At 47.7% G+C, this 19,207-nt stretch overlaps 1 protein-coding gene across 1 annotated transcript in view; it reads left to right on the top strand.

The window, feature by feature from the left end:
• Positions 1-18,914, top strand: part of LOC129713728 (matrix metalloproteinase-25-like) — a 40,661-nt gene extending 21,747 nt beyond the window's left edge. Inside the window, exons 5-10 of the mRNA XM_055662984.1 lie at positions 2,298-2,474; positions 8,892-8,985; positions 11,817-11,899; positions 13,362-13,514; positions 15,361-15,618; positions 17,443-18,914. Coding sequence (XP_055518959.1) covers positions 2,298-2,474; positions 8,892-8,985; positions 11,817-11,899; positions 13,362-13,514; positions 15,361-15,618; positions 17,443-17,834 — 1,157 coding nt within the window. The 3' untranslated portion in view covers positions 17,835-18,914. The remainder of the gene's footprint in view (positions 1-2,297; positions 2,475-8,891; positions 8,986-11,816; positions 11,900-13,361; positions 13,515-15,360; positions 15,619-17,442) is intronic.
• Positions 18,915-19,207: the final 293 nt, after the last annotated feature.

Raw genomic sequence — 19,207 nt, 5'->3', positions numbered from 1 at the left:
ACTCCAGAGTGTACAAGCCCAGCTGCTCCATTCTCTCAGCATATGACAGTCCCGCCATCCCGGGAATTAACCTTGTAATTACACACAAGCATGGAAACAGGCCCTTCGGCCCAACTTGCCCACACCGGCCAACATGTCCCAGCTACACTAGTCCCACCTGCCTGCGTTTGGTCCATATTCCTCCAAACCTGTCCTATCCATGTACCTGGCCAATAGCCCTGTCCCACGGTACGAGTTCATTCCAAGAGCTCTCCCGAGTTTAAAAAAAATCAAACTCGGGGTAAGCACGGAGAATGAACGTAGCGGGTACGTCGGAGCTCGGGGACATCTCTTAGCGGCTCGTAACGCTAACGGCAGGTAAGCACGGGAAGACTCGTGAAGATTTTTCAACATCACCATAATGACAAGCGGCCATTACCGTAAATCTCCGAGTTCGAATCGGGGCAAACTCGGGAGAGCTCTTGGAATGAACTCGTACCGTGGGACAGGGCTATTGGCCAGGTACATGGATAGGGATGTAACAGGGATATAACTGTTTCTTAAATATTGGGATAGTCCCTGCCTCAACTACCTCCTCTGGCAGCTAGTTCCATACACCCACCACCCTTTGTGTGAAAAAGTCACCACTCAGATTCCTATTAAATCTTTTCCCCTTCACCTTAAATCTGTGCCCTCTGGTACTCGATTCACCTACTCTGGGCAAGAGACTCTGATCTATTCCATCTATGCACTGTATTTGTACACGGTGGAATGGCTCAATTGTAATCATGTATAGTCTTCCCGCTAACTGGATTTGAACGCAACAAAAGCTTTTCACTGTACCTTGGTACACGTGACAATGAACTGAACTCTACCGCTGCTCCACCGTGCCATTGTTACACAATAATAAAGAATAAGGAACTCCAAGTTCAACGCAGGGTGATCCTCCAGGCTGACTGAGCCCGTGTACGAGGTGAACACAAAATGCTGGAGTAACTCAGCGGGGCAGGCAGCATCTCAGGGGAAAAGGAATGGGTGACGTTTCGGGTCGAGACCCTTCTTCTAGCAATGTTACAAAATTTTGAGATTTAAAAAATCAAGTCTGCAATTTATCCCATCAGATAAAGCATAACAATAATATCTCAAGTAATAAAAAAGTTATGGCCATTTTCATACTCGGAAATTAGCATCTTGGTATTGATTTTCTATGGACATAACAAAAAAGCTGTGATCATGGACAGTCAAAAGCCCATAACCTTCTTAAATGATGACCTGAAATTAAAGCATATAATTAGTTAGTTTCCCAATTGTAGCTAATTTCAAACTTCAATTATTAGATCTAAACATCTATCCATTTCTTAATAAATGATTAACATTTTTAAATAGCCTAAATGTCCAAATAAATAATATTCACAAATAATTCACTATAAAACATGATTTTTAAATCTCATTTACATCAATTTATAGGCCAAATGGAAGGAATTTAGTGTCCAATTGCTGTAAATTAAAGTCCATTTAAATCAGCTTTCTAGTGGGTTCCTGTGAACGCGCTGGTTTAGAACGTTCACATTGCGCTGGATTTGTGCCCTCAAATGCCCAGAAAAACACTGCGGGATATAAAAAGCCCAAAATGAGCTACTCGCTATAGAAAACTTTATATACAGGGTTCTTAAGAAGCCCCTTTTAATGTAAAAATAAGGTACATACCTTTAATTGTTTGCTTTATAAAACCCTGGGGCTGCGAGAGGTCGCGGGTTTAGAGAGTGATTTTTAAACTACTATAACTATTATACAAGGCCATAAAAACTAATATTACCTTTTGCGACGGGGTCTTTCAGCGATTTTCCGTTAATGATTTACTAGGCTGAACATTTTCGATTGCAACAGCCTAGTAAAAATCGCGTTTTAAACCCGCCCCCTCTAAACAGCGCCAAAATCACGCACACGGGGTGGGGCAGATACTCAGCCACGATTCAGGTAGGTTTTGTAACATACCTACTTCTTCAGACTCCGATCCGAAACGTCACCCATTCCTTCTCTCCAATGGTGCTGCCTGCCCTGCTGAGTTACTCCAGCATTTTGTGTCTATCCTCTGTTTAAACCAGCCTGTATGGTCGTGAGTCGTCGCCCAAAGAGTCGTACCTTTTTCTGGTCGCCGCTGGATTTTCAACACGTTGAACATTTTCGGCGACCTGCTGCGATCGTGACGGCTGCTGGCAAGTCGCCGGAAAAGTTGCGTAAGTGGGACAGGCCCTTGAGGCTTCTGGCTGGGTTTGCATACTTACCGCCCGTTCATGCTCACTCTTGTTCTGACCCAGAGCCAGACGGGATGGACCTGGCGACAGTCGCAGTCCACGAGTTTGGCCACGCCATCGGCCTGGCGCACTCCTCCGCGGGAGACTCCATCATGCAGCCCTACTACCAGGGGTCCATCGGCGAGCTACGGCGCTACCGGCTCCCTCTGGACGACGTGTACGGCATCGAGCAACTGTACGGTGAGCCCACTCCCCACCTCACATCAGCAAATTGGCAGATGACACAAAGCTGGGTGGCAGTGTGAACTGTGAGGAGGATGCTATGAGAATGCAGGGTGACTTGGACAGGTTAGGGGAGTGGGCAGATGCATGGCAGATGCAGTTTAATATGGATATATGTGAGGCTATCCACTTTGGTAGCAAAAACAGGAAGGCAGATTATTATCTAACTGGCGTCAAGTTGGGAAAAGGGGAAGTACAACGGGATCTGGGAGTCCTTGTACGCCAGTCTATGAAAGTAGCCAAAGATACACAAAAATGCTGGAAAAACTCAGCGGGTGCAGCAGCATCTATGGAGCGAAGGAAATAGGCAATGTTTCGGTCCGAACATGCAGGTACAGCAGGCAGTGAAGAAAGCAAATAGCATGTTGGCCTATACAGGTATAACAAGAGGAATCAAATATAGGAGCAAAGAGGCCCTTCTGCAGTTGTACAGAGCCCTAGTGAGACCACACGTGGAGTATAGGGTGATTTCACGAAAGGTCACTGGAGCGTAGATCCTCACCCACGTGACCACAAAATTTAACTGGAGTACAAGCGTCACTTCACACTTTCACACCCGTTAAAAACCGTTAAAATGGCCAGTTTTTGAGCTGTAACTTACTGTGCCAGTCGGGGTGACCGTGAGGCACGGCTACCTAACTTTACAGTCCAGAAGAAAGATAAAAACTAAGGTAAATTCAAGAGGGAGCTGAAGGTGCAAAAACAGCGGAAGTGATCAGCGGACATTTGCCGTGGAGATATAAAGATAGAAAATATCGGGAATTATCGCGTTTGCTCGCTGCATTTCATCAAAAGTAAGGCATTATTGACTTTTTAATCTTTATTCATTTGTTATATGAAAAGTTTTAAAAGTGAAAAATCCGTCAGTAAAATTGCAAAATCGCCCATGGTTCTCAGGTGGGTTTTAATATGCAAAATGAAAACGCTCCTGAAGCTACATTTACCATTTAAATAATCGTAAACTATCAATGCGTTTTGAAATAAATTTTACTCAGATGCAAGCTAAACAGATCTAAACTAAACTAAACTAGACTAAGGAATGGGATAATTGTCAGCTGTTAATTGGACAAAATTAGGACATTTTATTATTTGCCAAAATATATTGATCTTAAGGGCGTCTTGATTTGGGTTGGGTAGGTGAATGTAGATTCGCTGCAACAAGTGGTTGAAAAGCAAGAAAGCATTTTCCGTGCATGTCAAAGTTAACGTACATTCTAGAGTCACATTAGAACTAAATCATGAGCATAACAGGTGTTAAAATAGCCCTCATGACTTACTGTTTTTAAGAGGGAACTGCAGATGCTGGAGAATCGAAGGTACACAAAAAGGCTGGAGAAACTCAGCGGGTGCAGCAGCATCTATGGAGCGAAGGAAATAGGCAACGTTTCGGGCCGAAACCCTTCTTCAGTCTGAAGAAGGGTTCTTCAGGCTGCAAGCAGGAATTTCATTGTTCTATCAGTCTGAAGAAGGGTTTCGGCCCGAAACGTTGCCTATTTCCTTCGCTCCATAGATGCTGCTGCACCCGCTGAGTTTCTCCAGCCTTTTTGTGTACCTCATGACTTACTAATTGGTTTAATTGTGGCCATCAGTCGGGGAGGAATATTTTGTAGAATCTGCTTTTACGCTTTGGTATTTTAAATACGTTCATTTTAAGATTAAAAATAAAATAATAAGACAAACAAAAACATATTAATGAAAATAAAAGGATTTGTTCTACAAAAATTGGATTCATTGAAAAGGCCGCACTTAATGGCCTAGAAGGCTGCATGTGGCCCTAAGGCCGCAGGTTCCCCACCCCTGCCCTAGTGTGTAGGATAGAACTGGTGTACAGGGTGCGTGTAGGATAGTGTAAGTGTGCGGGGATCACTGGTCGGTGTGGGCTCGGTGGGCCGAAGGGCCTGTGTTTCCCCACTGCATCTCCAAACTAACCTGATGTCCCTCATCCCTGAAGTCAGTTCAGTTAATTTATTCTGCACCCTATCCAAAGCCGTCACATCTTTCCCAGCAATGTATACAGTTGCTTCTTTATCAAGGTTGAGGGCTGAGTTGTTTGCTCCTGTTCTCTGTGCTTCCGTTTATATGCCGTTTATATGTATCTTCACCATTCTCAGCAGCACTTCTTAAGTCAAGTCAAGTCAAGTCATTTTTATTTCTATAGCACATTTAAAAAACAACTCTCGTTGTCCAAAGTGCTTTACATTGGTGTAGGTACTAATGTTATACAACAGTGGTTCATAGATTAAGTACATACATCACTACATACATATAGCCCTCCGCCGGAGGATGTCAAGAAAGGCTTGAGAGTAAAGATGAGTTTTAAGTCTTGACTTAAAGGAGTTGATGGAGGGGGCAGTTATGATGGGAAGGGGGATGCTGTTCCACAGTCTAGGAGCTGCAACCGCAAAGGCACGGTTGCCCCTGAGCTTATGCCCAGACCGCGGGATGTTCAGCAACCCCAAGTCGGCCGATCTGAGGGACCTGGAGGTGGTGTGGTGGGTGAGCAGACTTTTGATGTAGGTGGGGGCGAGCCCGTTGAGGGCTTTGCAAACATGAAGGAGGATCTTGAAATGTATTGGGAACCGCACAGGGAGCCAGTGGAGAGAGGCCAGGATCGGGGTGATGTGGTCCCTTTTTCAGGTGCCCGTCAGGAGTCTCACTGCGGCGTTTTGGACCAGTTGCAGGCGGGACAGGGAAGATTGGCTGATGCCAGTGTAGAGGGAGTTGCAGTAATCTAGGCGGGAGGAGATGACTGTGTGGATGATATTTTCAAGATCACCAAACTGGAGGAATAGTTTTATTTTAGCTATCGTCCGAAGCTGAAAGAAGCTAGCTTTTACCACGGCATTGACTTGTTTGTCAAATTTCAACGCTGAGTCTGTGGTCCATATCCCTCCAAACCTGTCCTATCCATGTACCTGTCTAACTGTTTCTTAAATGTTGGGATAGTCCCTGCCTCAACTACCTCCTCTGGCAGCTTATTCCTTACACCCACCACCCTTTGTGTGAAAATGTACCCTTCAGATTCCTAATAAATCTTCTCCCCTTAACCTTTAACCTTTGTCCTGTGGTCTTCGATTCCCCTACTCTGGGCAAGAGATTGTGTATCTACCCGACCAACCTATTCCTCTCATGATTTTATGCACCCCTATAAGATCACCCCTCATCCTCCTGCGCTCCATGGAATAGGCCTGCTCAACCTCTCCCTATAGCCCAGACCCTCTAGTCCTGGCAACATCATATGGCCATAAGTGATAGGAGTAGAATTAGGCCATTTGGCCCATCAAGCCCACTGCCATTCAATCATGGCTGATCTATCTCTCCCTCCTAACCCCTTTTCCCCTGCCTTCTCCCCATAGCCTCTGACACCCGCACTAATCAAGAATCTATCTATCTCTGCCAAAAGTATATCCTCGTAAATCTTATCTGTACCCTTTCCAGCTTGACGACATCTTTCCTATAACATGGTGCCCAGAACTGAACACAATACTGTAAATGTGGCCCTCATGCAGTCTCACCAACGTCTTATACAACTGCAACATGTCCTTGTAGCTGGGGTCTTCGAAGCACTCAAGGGAGGGGGGGGAGGGTAGATACAATGGCAAGCCTCTGTTGCCGGTACATGCGACTATAAAACACTCTTGACTCTTGACTCTCGACTCCACTTCTTATCGCCCTCTCTGTAGCTGCATCTTATCCGTCAAACTGAAATGTGACCCTTTGCGTTCCTAACGTGAGCTGTTAGCTTTGATGGAGAAGTATGTTTGAGATGGAGATGTCGGGATAAGATCGCTGAGCAGAAAGCTACGAACCCAAGGCCACTTCAGACAGGGACCAAGGAGGGGTCTCGACCTGAAACGTCACCCATTCCTTCTCTCCGGAGACGCTGCCTGTCCCGCTGAGTTACTCCAGCATTTTGTGTCTGTCTTCAGGGCGTTGCTCATGTTATTTCCTTATCTCCATCCCCGGAACTGCAGATGCTGGTTTACACCGATGATAGACACAAAATGCTGGAGTAAGACGGCAGGACAGGCAGCATCTCTGTATGGGAGGAATGGGTGACGTTTTAGGGCGAGACCCTTCTCCGCACTGTGAATGGCTTCATTGTAATCATGTATGGTTTCTCCGCTGACTGGTTAGCACGCAACAAAAGCTTTTCACTGTAGCTCGGTACCCGTGACAATGAATGAAACTCATAAACTAAACTCAAATACACTGGGGAAGATCTCTAGCCACACACAATGAGTGCTGATTCTTGCCGAGTTGGTGCTTGAAGTCTAGAGTCTGGCTGTACGTCAGAGTCCAGTTGCGCTAACACAGGGCACACTGTGTGTGTATGTGTCCAGTCTCTGGTGGGACGGAGTCATAGAGTGATCCAGCGTGTAAACAGTCCCTCCAGCCCAACTTGCCCACACCGGCCAACTTGTCCCATCTACACTAGTCCCTAGCCTCTCTCTCCATCCCTCCCCCACACAAGGCACCAGCTTCTCGTTTCCACCCAACAAACAGCTAACAACGGCCTGTTCCCTTTATCATCGTTACTTTTTTGCATATCGTTCATTCATTGTTCTTTATCTCTCTACATCATCATCTGTATCTCTCGTTTCCCTTTCCCCTGCCTAGCCTGAGGAACAATCTCGATTTAAAACGTCACCCCTGCCGTCTCTCCGGAGTTGCCGCCTGTCCCGCTGAGTTACTCCAGCTTTTTGTGTCTGAGTATACCAGCTTTATGGGCTGTGATATAGAATGTGTGTATGGGCTGTGACAGGGACACGTGCGGTCTGTGTGGGGACTGAGTCAGGGGGCAGCAGCAGCAACTTGGTAACCGGCTCAGCAGTAACGGCCGTCATGGGAACAACGGCTGGCGGGAGGGACTCACACATCCTTTCATCTTACACAACACTTACCCTCTGCAATTAGCCCAGCACCCTTCTCACAGAGGCCCAGACCTTCCACCAGAGTGTACATTCATGGTGAAGATGATATTGTTCTTCATTTAAGCACACACCCTCACTCACTCACTCACTCACGTACACACACACACACCCTGTATTTCTCTTTCATCCACACACTCCCCATCACGTAGACACACAAACACATTCACACACTCCCCCTCACCCAGACACAGACCTACACACACTCTCTCGCACACTCTCCCCCTCACATAGACACAGACTCATACACACTCTCACACTTACACACTCTCTCTCACGCACACACACTCACACACTCTCCTCCTCACACAGACAGACCTGCACACACTCACACACACTCCCCCCTCTCAAAGACACACATACTCACACACACACACACACACACACACTCACGCTTACACACACACACACACACACACACACACACACTCCCCCTCACATAGACACACATACTCACACACACACACTCACACTCTCACACTTACACACGCACACACTCTCACACACTCACACACACACACCCTCACACACACACACACTCACACACGTGGACACTTTATCTGTCTGTCACACACTCACATTCTCAAACAGATCCATAATCCCTCTCGCACACACAAGTGAAGATTTACACTCTCACACACACAGATACAATGTCTCTCTCACCATTTCTCTCACACACATGCTCACACTCATACACTGACACACACACACACACACGATCTCTCTCTCGTGCCAACTCTCTCACACATAATGGCACTCTTTCATCATCTTTCTCACACACACATGCACACACTCATACATAAACACACACACAAATGTATCTCTCCCACCATATCCCCCCCCCCCCACACACACACACACGCTGCCTCTCACCATCTCACACACACACATTCTCACACTCACATTGTCTGTCAGTGTCAGATTCATACTCTACCTCTCTCTCTCTCTCTCTCTCTCTCTCTCTCTCTCTCTCTCTCTCTCTCTCTCCATCTCTCTCCATCTCAACCGCCGGCCTGCGGCCTACACAATCTTGAAGCCTCTCTCTCTCTCTCTCTCTCTCCGATCCTTCTCTGTACCCCTCCCCCTTCTCGAGAGGGGGTGGGGGGGAAGGCGGGGGAGGGGGGGGGGGGGGGGGGAATGGAGGAGGACGGCCAAAATGTTTTGTGCCTTCCACCACAGTGATGAATGCTGTGGTGGATGTTTATGTTACATGTTGTGTCCTGTTTATGCATTTTATTATTTTGTTAACCCATCTTTATGCTTTGTATGGAACTGATTTTTAAATTATGTAAAGCACTTTGGGGTCAATGAAAATTGACTATAAATGTGCTATATAAATAAACTTATTATTATTATTATCTCTCTCTCTCTCAGACACACAACTCTGAGGGCACAGTAAATGGGAAGCAGGATGATATATTTATATTTTCTCTTTCATTGACAGGGAGACGGAAGGAACAGCCGGGATCGAATCCTAAAGACGAGCCGGCTTTGAATCCCAGCATCCCTGAGGTGCCTCTACCACGTCCCAGCTCCAAGTGAGTAACACCGATGATGAGTAAACTCCCCCTCCCTCTCTCCGGAGATACTGCCTGAGCCACTTAGTGACTCCAGCACTTTGTGTCTATTTACAAAGTGATACAGTGGGGAAACAGGCCCTTCGGCCCAACTTGCCCACGCTGACCAGCATGTCCCATCTACACTAGTCCCACCTGCCCATATCCCTCTAAACCTGTCCTATCCATGTAAGGTCATCCGATCCACCTCTCCAGAAACGCTGCCTGTCCCGCTGAGTTACGCCAGCATTTTGTGTCTGTCTTCAATGTAAACCAGCATCTGCAGTTCCTTCCTGCACACAACTGATGAACGATTGCTGTGGATGTCATCTCTCACTGGCAAGTTTAAGAAGGAACTGCAGATGATGGAAACATCGAAGGTTGACAGAATTGCTGGAGAAACTCAGCGGGTGCAGCAGCATCTATGGAGCGAAGGAAATAGGCGACGTTTCAGGTCGAGACCTCACTGTCAACATCACCACCAATGTTCATGATGTAATAAATAATGAGGAACTGCACTTGCTGATCATAGTCCAGGCCCTTCAGCCCAACTTGCCCACGCCGACCAACGTGTCCCAGCTACACTAGTCCCACCTGCCTGCGTTTGACCCATATCCCTCTAAACCTGTCTTATCCATGCGCCTGTCTAATTGCTTTTTAAACGTTACGACAGTCCCTGCCTCAAGTACCTCCTCCAGCAGCTCGTTCCATACACCCACCACCCCTTGTGTGAAAAGTTACTCCTCAGATTCCTATAAAGTCTTTCCCCCTTCACCTTAAACCCATGTCCTCTGGTTCTCGATTCCCCCACTCTGGGCAAGAGACTCAATGTGTCCACCTGTTCTATTCCTCTCATGATCCTATACACCTTTATAAGATCACCCCCTCATCCTCCTGCGTTCCAAGCAATAGAATCCCAGCCTCTCCCTCTAGCTCACACCCTCTCGTCCTGGCAACATCCTCGTAAATCTTCCCTGCACCCTTTCTAACAACAATAATATCTTTCCTATAACATGAACGGAACACAATATTATAAACGTGGCCTCCCCAACGTCTTATACAACTGCAACATGACCTCCCGACTTCTATACTCAATACTCTGCCTGATGAAGGGCAATGTGCCAAAAGCCTGTTTGACCACCTTATCTACCTGTGACTCCACCTTCAAGGAACCATGCACCTGTACTCCTAGATCCCTCTGCTCTACAACACTACCCAGAGGCCGACCATTTACTGTGTAGGTCCCTGCCCATGTGGTGCTGTCAAAACCACATTTCTCCGCATGTTTACAGATCATTACAAACAATGTCATTCTTGGGATCCCACCGTCCCCAGACACCGATCAGGGAACCTCCCCACCTGAGGTCATCTGTTGCCGGCCCTGTTTTATCCTAGTCTTTCCTTGCCTCCAGTTCCTCTCCCTTGCAGTCAGTCCAACCTCGATAGGTCACCTATCCACATCCTCCAGAGATGCTGCCTGACTTGCTGAGTTACTCCAACACTCTGTGTCTGCCAATTTCCATGACGTTTGTGAACATCATTTAAATCTACTACATTCATATCAAGATCATTAACTCACTGGGGGTGGGGAGACTGCAACCTTCACATGGTCCGCCCCGTTTCGACAAATGCAACCAACCCGATGTGCACACACAAAAAGATCAAATAGAACAAGTTGACCTAGAACTTTAGGCTGTGCACGCCCTACACAAGAAGAAGACTAACTTACAGAACAAACCATAATTGTCCCATCTCTCATCCCTGCAATGCACCAGAGTGTGTGGAGAAGTTTGAATGATTTGTTTAGGTATGTTTAGTTTATTTAAGTTTAGTTTAGATAAGTTTAGGTTAATTTAGTTTAGTTAAGATAAATTTAGTGTAGTTTAGTTTGGATATGTTTAGTTTAGTTTAGTTTAGTTTAGTTTAGTTTAGTTTAGTTTAGTCTAGTTTAGTTTAGTTTAGTTTAGTTTAGTTTAGTTTAGATCAGTTTAGTTTAGTTTAGTTTAGTTTAGTCTAGTTTAGTTTAGTTTAGTCTAGTTTAGTAGTTTAGTTTAGTTTAGTTTAGTTTAGTTTAGTTTAGTTTAGTTTAGTTTAGTTTAGTTTAGTCTAGTTTAGTCTAGTTTAGTTTAGTCTAGTTTAGTTTAGTTTAGTTTAGTTTAGTTTAGTTTAGTCTAGTTTAGTTTAGTCTAGTTTAGTTTAGTTTAGTTTTAGTCTAGTTTAGTCTAGTCTAGTTTAGTCTAGATTAGTCTAGTTTAGTTTAGTTTAGTTTAGTCTAGTTAGTTTAGTTTAATTTAGTTTAGTCTAGTTTAGTCTAGTTTAGTTTAGTTTAGTTTAGTTTAGTTTAGTTTAGTTTAGTTTAGTCTAGTCTAGTTAGTTTAGTTTTAGTCTAGTTTAGTTTAGTTTAGTCTAGTTTAGTTTAGTTTAGATCTGTTTAGTTTAGTTTAGTTTAGATCTGTTTAGTTTAGTTTAGTTTATTGCTACATGTACTGAGGTACAGTGAAAAGCTATTGAAGAATGAAGAAGGCCACTGTCTATCACAATTTGAATGTTGTAATGGAATATAGAAAGTTGGCTGAGGTATTAAAAGTTGGGACCGAGAGAACAGTGAAAGAGTTGAGTTTAGTTTAGTCTATTGCCACGTGTACCAAGGTACAGTGAAAAGTTTTTGTTGCGTGCTAACCAGTCAGTGGAAAGACAATACGTGATTATAATCGAGCCATCCACAGTGTACAGATACATGATAAGGGAATGACGTGAGTAGGTGCGTGGAGGTGTTGTCCTGTGGATAGTTTGATGTTACGTTTGTGTTCCAGGCCTGACCATAGTTTCCCTGATCGCTGCACCGTTGCCTTTGACGCCGTCGCCAACATTCGAGGTGAAACTTTCTTTTTCAAAGGTAAGCTGGCGTGTTCACGATTGTCCCGTGTACCGTCTTAGACGTAACACCCCGATGGATTGGTCGAGAGGAGAGATGGCGGATGTCCCACTGCAGGCCGCGGAGTTCAGCTCTTAAGTCCGCAAGTTACAGGGGCAGAATGAGGCCGTTCGGCCCATCATGTCAACTCTGCCATTCAACCATGGCTGATCTAACTCTCTCCCTCTCAACCCCATTCTCCTGCCTTCTCCCCGTAACCCCCGACACCCGTACTAATCAAGTTTAGGTTTTTAGTTTATAGACTAAAGTTTTGAAAGATAGTGGGCATCACGGTGGCGCAGCGGTAGAGTTACTGCCTTACATCGCCAGCGACCCAGGTTCGATCCTGACTACGGGCGCTGTCTGTACGGAGTTTGTACGCTCCCCCCGTGACCTGCGTGGGTTTTCTCCGCAATCTCCAGTTTCCTCCCACACTCCAAAGACAGGTTTGTAGGTTAATGGTTTGTACATTGTCCCTAGTGTGTGTGTGTGTGGGATAGTGCAAGTGTGCAGGGATCGCTGGTCAGTGGGCCGAAGGGCCTGTTTCCGCGCTGTATCTCTAAACTTAAATAAGCTTGGAAACAGAGCCCATGGTGACCATCCATCACCCATTCACACGAGTTGTATGTTTGCGGGCTGGGGGGGTGGGGGGAGTGGTACTGGAGAGACTTTATTAGGGGTACACCATGGTGCCTTGGACTCTTGTCATGTAGGGAATAGACCCTTCAGGGAAAGGAGGGAATCTATGCTTGGAGTTAGAGGAAGAGGACAAAGTCTATATGAACACAAATTGCTAGAATAACTCCACCCGAAATGTCACCCATTCCTTCTCTCCCGAGATGCTGCCCGACCCACTTTGTGTTTTGCTCGGTTGAGAATAGTTGGATTGGTATTGTGTTCAGAGCTGCTACGCTGGGCTGAATGCATGAATACGTTACGACCCATCACGGTGAAATTATTTGCTTGTGGACCCAAATAGTCGTTACATAAAGGGCATTGACAAAGTCACAAAGTCTCCCTGAGTCGAGTCAGTTCCCCCTTTGTTCTCCCCCTTCCCCCCCCCCACCCCCCCCCCCCCCCATCACGACGGACCCCCCCCCCTTCCGCTATCGCCATCACCGGGTCCTCTCTGGATGACCCCCGGCAGCGGCGTCCTCGCTTCCACGTGTCCGTTCTCGCCCGTCGGTCGGCGCCCGACCGCTATCGCCATCACCGGGTCCTCTCTGGATGACCCGGGCCTCAGCCACGGACCCCGCAGACCCAGGGGTCATCGGCGGCGAGCTCCAACCCGTGCGGGCTCCGGCCCCTGGCGAGCTCCGCGGCCCGCCGGGCGGAGGGGGCTGCTCCTGCATGGAGCGGTTCTATCCTCACCCAGTTGCCGTGGTAACTCTAGAATGAACTGACTCGTTGACGTAACTCACTGTGCCCTTCCTTTCCGGTGAAGACCATTACTTCTGGCGAATGCAGCGAGCTGGGAATCTCGTCTCCCTGAACCCGGCACAGATCAATAACTTCTGGAAGGGGCTGCCGGCTGACCTGAAGAAGGTCGACAGTGTCTACGAGAGGATGACGGACCACAAGATAATCTTCTTCATCGGTGAGGAACGTCAGCAGCATCAGTTGTGCCCACACACAAGGCCCACACACACACACGCACACACACACACACACACACACACACACACACACACACACGCACACACACACACACACACACACACACACACACACACACACACACACACACACACACACACACACACACACACACGCACACACACACACGCACACACACACACACACACACACACACACACACACACACACCCACACACACACACACACCCACACACACACACACACACACGCCTACACTCAGGGCACTGATGCCCCTGGGCTCTGAGCTAACAGATCCATAAGGAGTAGAATTAGGCCATTCGGCCCATCGTCTACTCTGCCATTCAATCATGGCTGATCTATCTCTCCCTCCTAACCACATTCTCCTATTTTAGAAACATAGAAAATAGGTGCAGGAGGAGGCCAATCGGCCCTTCGAGCCAGCACCGCCATTCAATATGATCATGGCTGATCGTCCCCTATCAATAACCCGTGCCTGCCTTCTCCCCATATCCCTTGACTCCACTAGCCCCTAGAGCTCTATCTAACTCTCTCTTAAATCCATCCAGTGACTTGGCCTCCACTGCCCTCTGTGGCACGGAATTCCATAAATTCACAACTCTCTGGGCGAAAAAGTTTTTTCTCACCTCAGTCTTAAATGGCCTCCCCTTTATTCTAAGCCTGTGGCCCCTGGTTCTGGTCTCGCCCAACATTGGGAACATTTTTCCTGCATCTAGCTTGTCCAGTCCTTTTATAATTTTATATGTTTCTATAAGATTTCCCCCCTCATCCTTCTAAACTCCAATGAATACAAGCCTGGTCTTTTCAATCTTTCCTCATATGACAGTCCCGCCATCCGAGGGATCAATCTCGTGAACCTACGCTGCACTGCCTCAATCACAAGGATGTCCTTCCTCAAATTAGGCCCTTCGAGAATCTATCTATTTCTGCCTTAAATATATCCACTGTTGAAGTTTACGAGGATGTTGCCAGGACTAGAGGGTGTGAGCTGCAGGAAGTGATTGAGAATGCTGGGTGTCTATTCCTTGGAGCGCAGGAGGATGAGGGGAGATCTTATAGAGGTTTACAAAATCATGAGAGGAATAGATCGGGTAGACGCACAGAGTCTCTTGCCCAGAGTTGGGGAATCGAGGACCAGAGGACATGGGTTTAAGGTGAAAGGGAAAAGATTAAATAGGAACCTGAGGGGTCACATTTTCACATTCAACTTGTATGGAACAAGCTGCCAGAGGAGGTAGTTGAGGCTGGGATTTTCCCAACGTCTAAGAAACATTTAGGCAGGTACAAGGATAGGACAGATTTAGAGGGATATGGGCCAAACAGGGGCAGGTGGGACTAGTGTAGATGGGGCATGTTGGCCGGTGTGGGCAAGTTGGGCCGAAGGGCCTGTTTCCACACTGTATCACTCTATGATGAGGGGAGCAAGTGTGGAGTTGAGGGTTGGCAAGAGATAGGTGTCATAGACTCATAGAGACAGTTTTTACGGTGGTGCAGCAGTAAGGTTGATGCCTTACAGTCAGTGGCGGACTGGCCATGGTGTCAGCTTGCCCGATGGCAAGTGGGCCCCTGATGAAGTGATAGCAAGTGATGGCAAGTGGGCCCCTGTTAAATGCTAGCATTTTAGTTGTGGGTGGGCCCCTTTTGTCTCCTGGCAACCAATATTCTTAGACCCAGTCCGCCACTGCTTACAGTACTTACAGCGCCAGTGACCCGGGTTCAATCCTGGCTGCGGGTACTGTCTGAATGTAGGCCTCATCTGCGATAGATAACTCCATTGGAACTAACACCATTCTGTCTTGTCCCAGGGGCCCAGTACTGGGTCTTCACCAACACAGAGGTGGAGCAGGGCTATCCCCGGCCCATTAGGGAATTTGGGCTGCATCTAGACAGCGTGGATGCGGCCTTCATCTGGGCCCACAACGGCAAGACCTACTTCTTCAAGGGCGACGAGTTCTGGAGGTTCGATGAGCGGCGGAGGAAGATGGACCTGGGATACCCCAAGAAAGTGGGTCTGTGGAAGGGAGTCCCCCCAAACCTGGATGGTGTCATGGGCCACGACAATGGTAAGTGTGTGTGCGTGTTCCTCAACTTATCTATAGACATAGACTCAAAATGCTGGAGTAACTCAGCGAGACAGGCAGCATCTCTGGAGAGAAGGAATGGGGACCCTTCTTCAGACTGTCTCGACCTGAAAGGTCACCCATTCCTTCTCTCCAGAGATGCTGCCTGTCCCGCTGAGTTACTCCAGCATTTTGTGTCTGTCTTCGATTTGAACCAGCACCTGCAGTTCCTTCCTCCACATTTAGTTTGAGCTTTACTCACCCTGTATTAGGACCAGTGTGTACACGTGAGTGTGTGTGCAGGAAGTAACTGCAGGTGCTGGTTTCAACCCAAGTTAGAGCACGGTGGCACAGCGGTAGAGTTGCTGCTGGAGGCCCGGGTCTGATCCTGACTACGGGCGCTGTCTCTATGGAGTTTGTACGTTCTCCCCGTGACCTGCGAGGGTTTTCTCCGAGATCTTCGGTTTCCTCCCACACTATAAAGACGTACAGGTTTGTAGGTTAATTGGCTTGGTGTAAGTGTAAATTGTCCCTAGTGGGTGTAGGATAGTGTTAGTGTGCGGGGATCGCTGGTCGGCGCGGACTCGGTGAAGCACCTCCCCGTGACCTGCATGGGTTTTCCCCGAGATCTTCGGTTTCCTCCCACACTCCAGAGACATACAGGTTTAGAGTCATAGAGTGATACAGTGTGGAAACAGGCCCTTCGGCCCAACTTGCCCACACTGGCCAACATGTCCCAGCTACACTTGTCCCACCAGCCTGCATTTGACCCAGATCCCTCCAAACCTGTTTGTTCCATGTACCTGGCTAATTGTTTCAGAAACGATTGGATAGTCCCTGCCTCAACTACCTCCTCTGGCAGCTTGTTCCATACACCCACCACCCTCTGTGTGAAAAAGTTGCCCCTCAGATTCCTATTAAATCTTTTCCCCTTCACCTTGAACCTGGTGTGTGTGCTGTGGTTCTCGATTCCCCTACTCTGGGCAAGAGACTCTGTGCGTGTTGGTAGGTTAATTGGCTTGGTGTAAATGTAAACTTGTCCTTAGTGTGTGTAGGATAGTGTAATGCCCCTGTCCCACTTAGGAAACCTGAACGGAAACCTCTGGAGACTTTTGCGCCCCACCCAAGGTTTCCAGAGGTTGCAGGTGGTTGCTGGAGGTTGCAGGTAGTGGAAGCGGGTAGGGAGACTGACAAAAACCTCCGGGAACCGCAAGGAAACCTTGGGTGGGGCGCAAAGTCTCCAGAGGTTTCCGTTCCATATAACCATATAACAATTACAGCACGGAAACAGGCCATCTCGGCCCTACAAGTCCGTGCCAAACAACTTTTTTTCCCTTAGTCCCACCTGCCTCCACTCATACCATAACCCTCCATTCCCTTCTCATCCATATGCCTATCCAATTTATTTTTAACTGATACCAACGAACCTGCCTCCACCACTTCCACTGGAAGCTCATTCCACACCGCTACCACTCTCTGAGTAAAGAAGTTCCCCCTCATGTTACCCCTAAACTTCCGTCCCTTAATTCTGAAGTCATGTCCTCTCGTTTGAATCTTCCCTATTCTCAAAGGGAAAAGCTTGTCCACATCAACTCTGTCTATCCCTCTCATCATTTTAAAGACCTCTATCAAAAGTCCCCCCTTAACCTTCTGCGCTCCAGAGAATAAAGACCTAACTTATTCAACCTATCTCTGTAACTTAGTTGTTGAAACAGTTCAGGTTTCCTAAGTGGGACAGGGGCATTAGATTGTGGGGATCGCTGGTCGGTGCGGACTCTGTGTTTCTGCGCTGTATCTCTAAACTAAACCTTTGTTTTCCCCACCCAGGTGACACGTACTTCTTCAAAGGGACGTCCTACTGGAAGATGAGGGGTGGTGAGATCGAGGTTGTGTCACGGGCTTCGACGGCAAGGGACTGGATGCACTGCAACGTGCCGCCGGAAGCCCCAAGGGGTCATGACCCCGACCCAGAGGGCTGCAGCTGCATGAAGGGCCGCAATGCAGGCCTGGCCCTGGGCCCTGCGGCACTCTGCATTCTCGCTGCACTGCTGGCCCACCTCTGCATCACGCAGCTACTCACGGACTTAACCCCCCCGACCCTGCTGCATCTCTCTCTCCAGCCGCTACCTCTCACATCGGGCCACGCTTCCTCACCAGTGTTTCAACGGCACCTGCAGCAAGCTCAGGATAATGGAATACTTACGTACAGCTCAGTGTAAACCAGCAGCTGCAGCTGCAGTTCCTTCCTGACCAGAACTGCAGATGCTGGTTTAAACCGAAGAAAGATACAAAATGCTGGAGCAACTCAGCGGGACAGGCAGCATCTCTGGAGAGAAAGAATCCGATCTATTCCTCTCATGATTTTGTACACCTCTGTAAGATCACCCCTCATCCTCCTGCGCTCCAGGGAATAGCTCAGGCCCTTGAGTCCTGGCAACATCCTTGACAATCTTCACTGTACCCTTAAGATAGGTACAAAATGCTGGACAATAGACATTCGGTGCAAGAGTAGGCCATTCGGCCCTTCGAGCCAGCACTGCCATTCAACGTGATCATGGCTGATCATCCCCAATCAGTACCCCGTTCCTGCCTTCTCCCCACATCCCCAATCTTTAAGAGCCTGATCTAGCTCTCTTGGCTCTCTCTTGAAAGTATCCAGAGAACCACATTTTGTGTCTGCCTCCACCGCCCTCTGAGGCAGAGAATTCCACAGACTCACCACTATCTCTGTGAGTTACTCAGCGGGCCAGACACCATCTCTCAACCCAAAATGTCACCCATTCCTTCTAGCCAGAGATGCTGCCTGGTCCGCTGAGTTACTCCAGCATTTTGTGTCTATCTTCAGTGTAAGGCAGCATCTGCAGTTCCTTCCTACACATTTCTTTGCACTCTTTCCAACTTGACGACATCATTTCCTACCACACGGTGCACAGAACTGAACACAATACTCTACAAATGCGGCCTCACCAACGTCTTATGCAACTGCAACATGACCTCAGACCCTCTGTACTGTGTGTGCGTGCGCGTGTGCGTGCGTGCGTGCATGTGTGTGTGCGCGCGTGTGTGCGTGCTTGTGCGTGCATGTGTGTGTGTGTGTGCGTGCGTGTGCGTGTGTGCGTATGTGTGCGCGTGTGTGTGTGTGTGTGTGTGTGTGTGAACCTACGTGAATTAGAGAGTCTGCGAGTCAATGTACAAATTGTATTTGTAAGTATGCAGTTTTCCAATGCACCGTTTGAAATGTAACGTGTATAACAAGAGTAAAGAGTGCTGAAGGACCTGCTCCGAGGCTGTACAACTCCATGGCCACGCCTGCCATTAGATACCAGTCTATACTTTTCACTGACCCCCTGAACACAATACACACAGACACTTAAAACTATCAACAAAATACATTAATGACTGTGATATTGGTGCAAGACAAACCAATGTCCAAAGTGCAAACTAAGACAGTCCACAGAAGGAAGTGGAGGCCAACCAAGTAAGTGGGTATTCTTAAGGCAGAGAGAGATTCTTGATTAGTAAGGGTGTTTATTTAAGAGAGAGTTAGATAGAGCTCTAGGGGCTAGTGGAGTCAAAGGATATGGGGAGAAGG

The sequence above is a fragment of the Leucoraja erinacea genome, chromosome 37, assembly GCF_028641065.1.
Source record: "Leucoraja erinacea ecotype New England chromosome 37, Leri_hhj_1, whole genome shotgun sequence".
NCBI lineage: Eukaryota > Metazoa > Chordata > Chondrichthyes > Rajiformes > Rajidae > Leucoraja > Leucoraja erinaceus.
The sequence above is the reverse complement of the archived record's forward strand: the minus strand, read 5'-3'. Positions and strand labels throughout refer to the sequence as shown.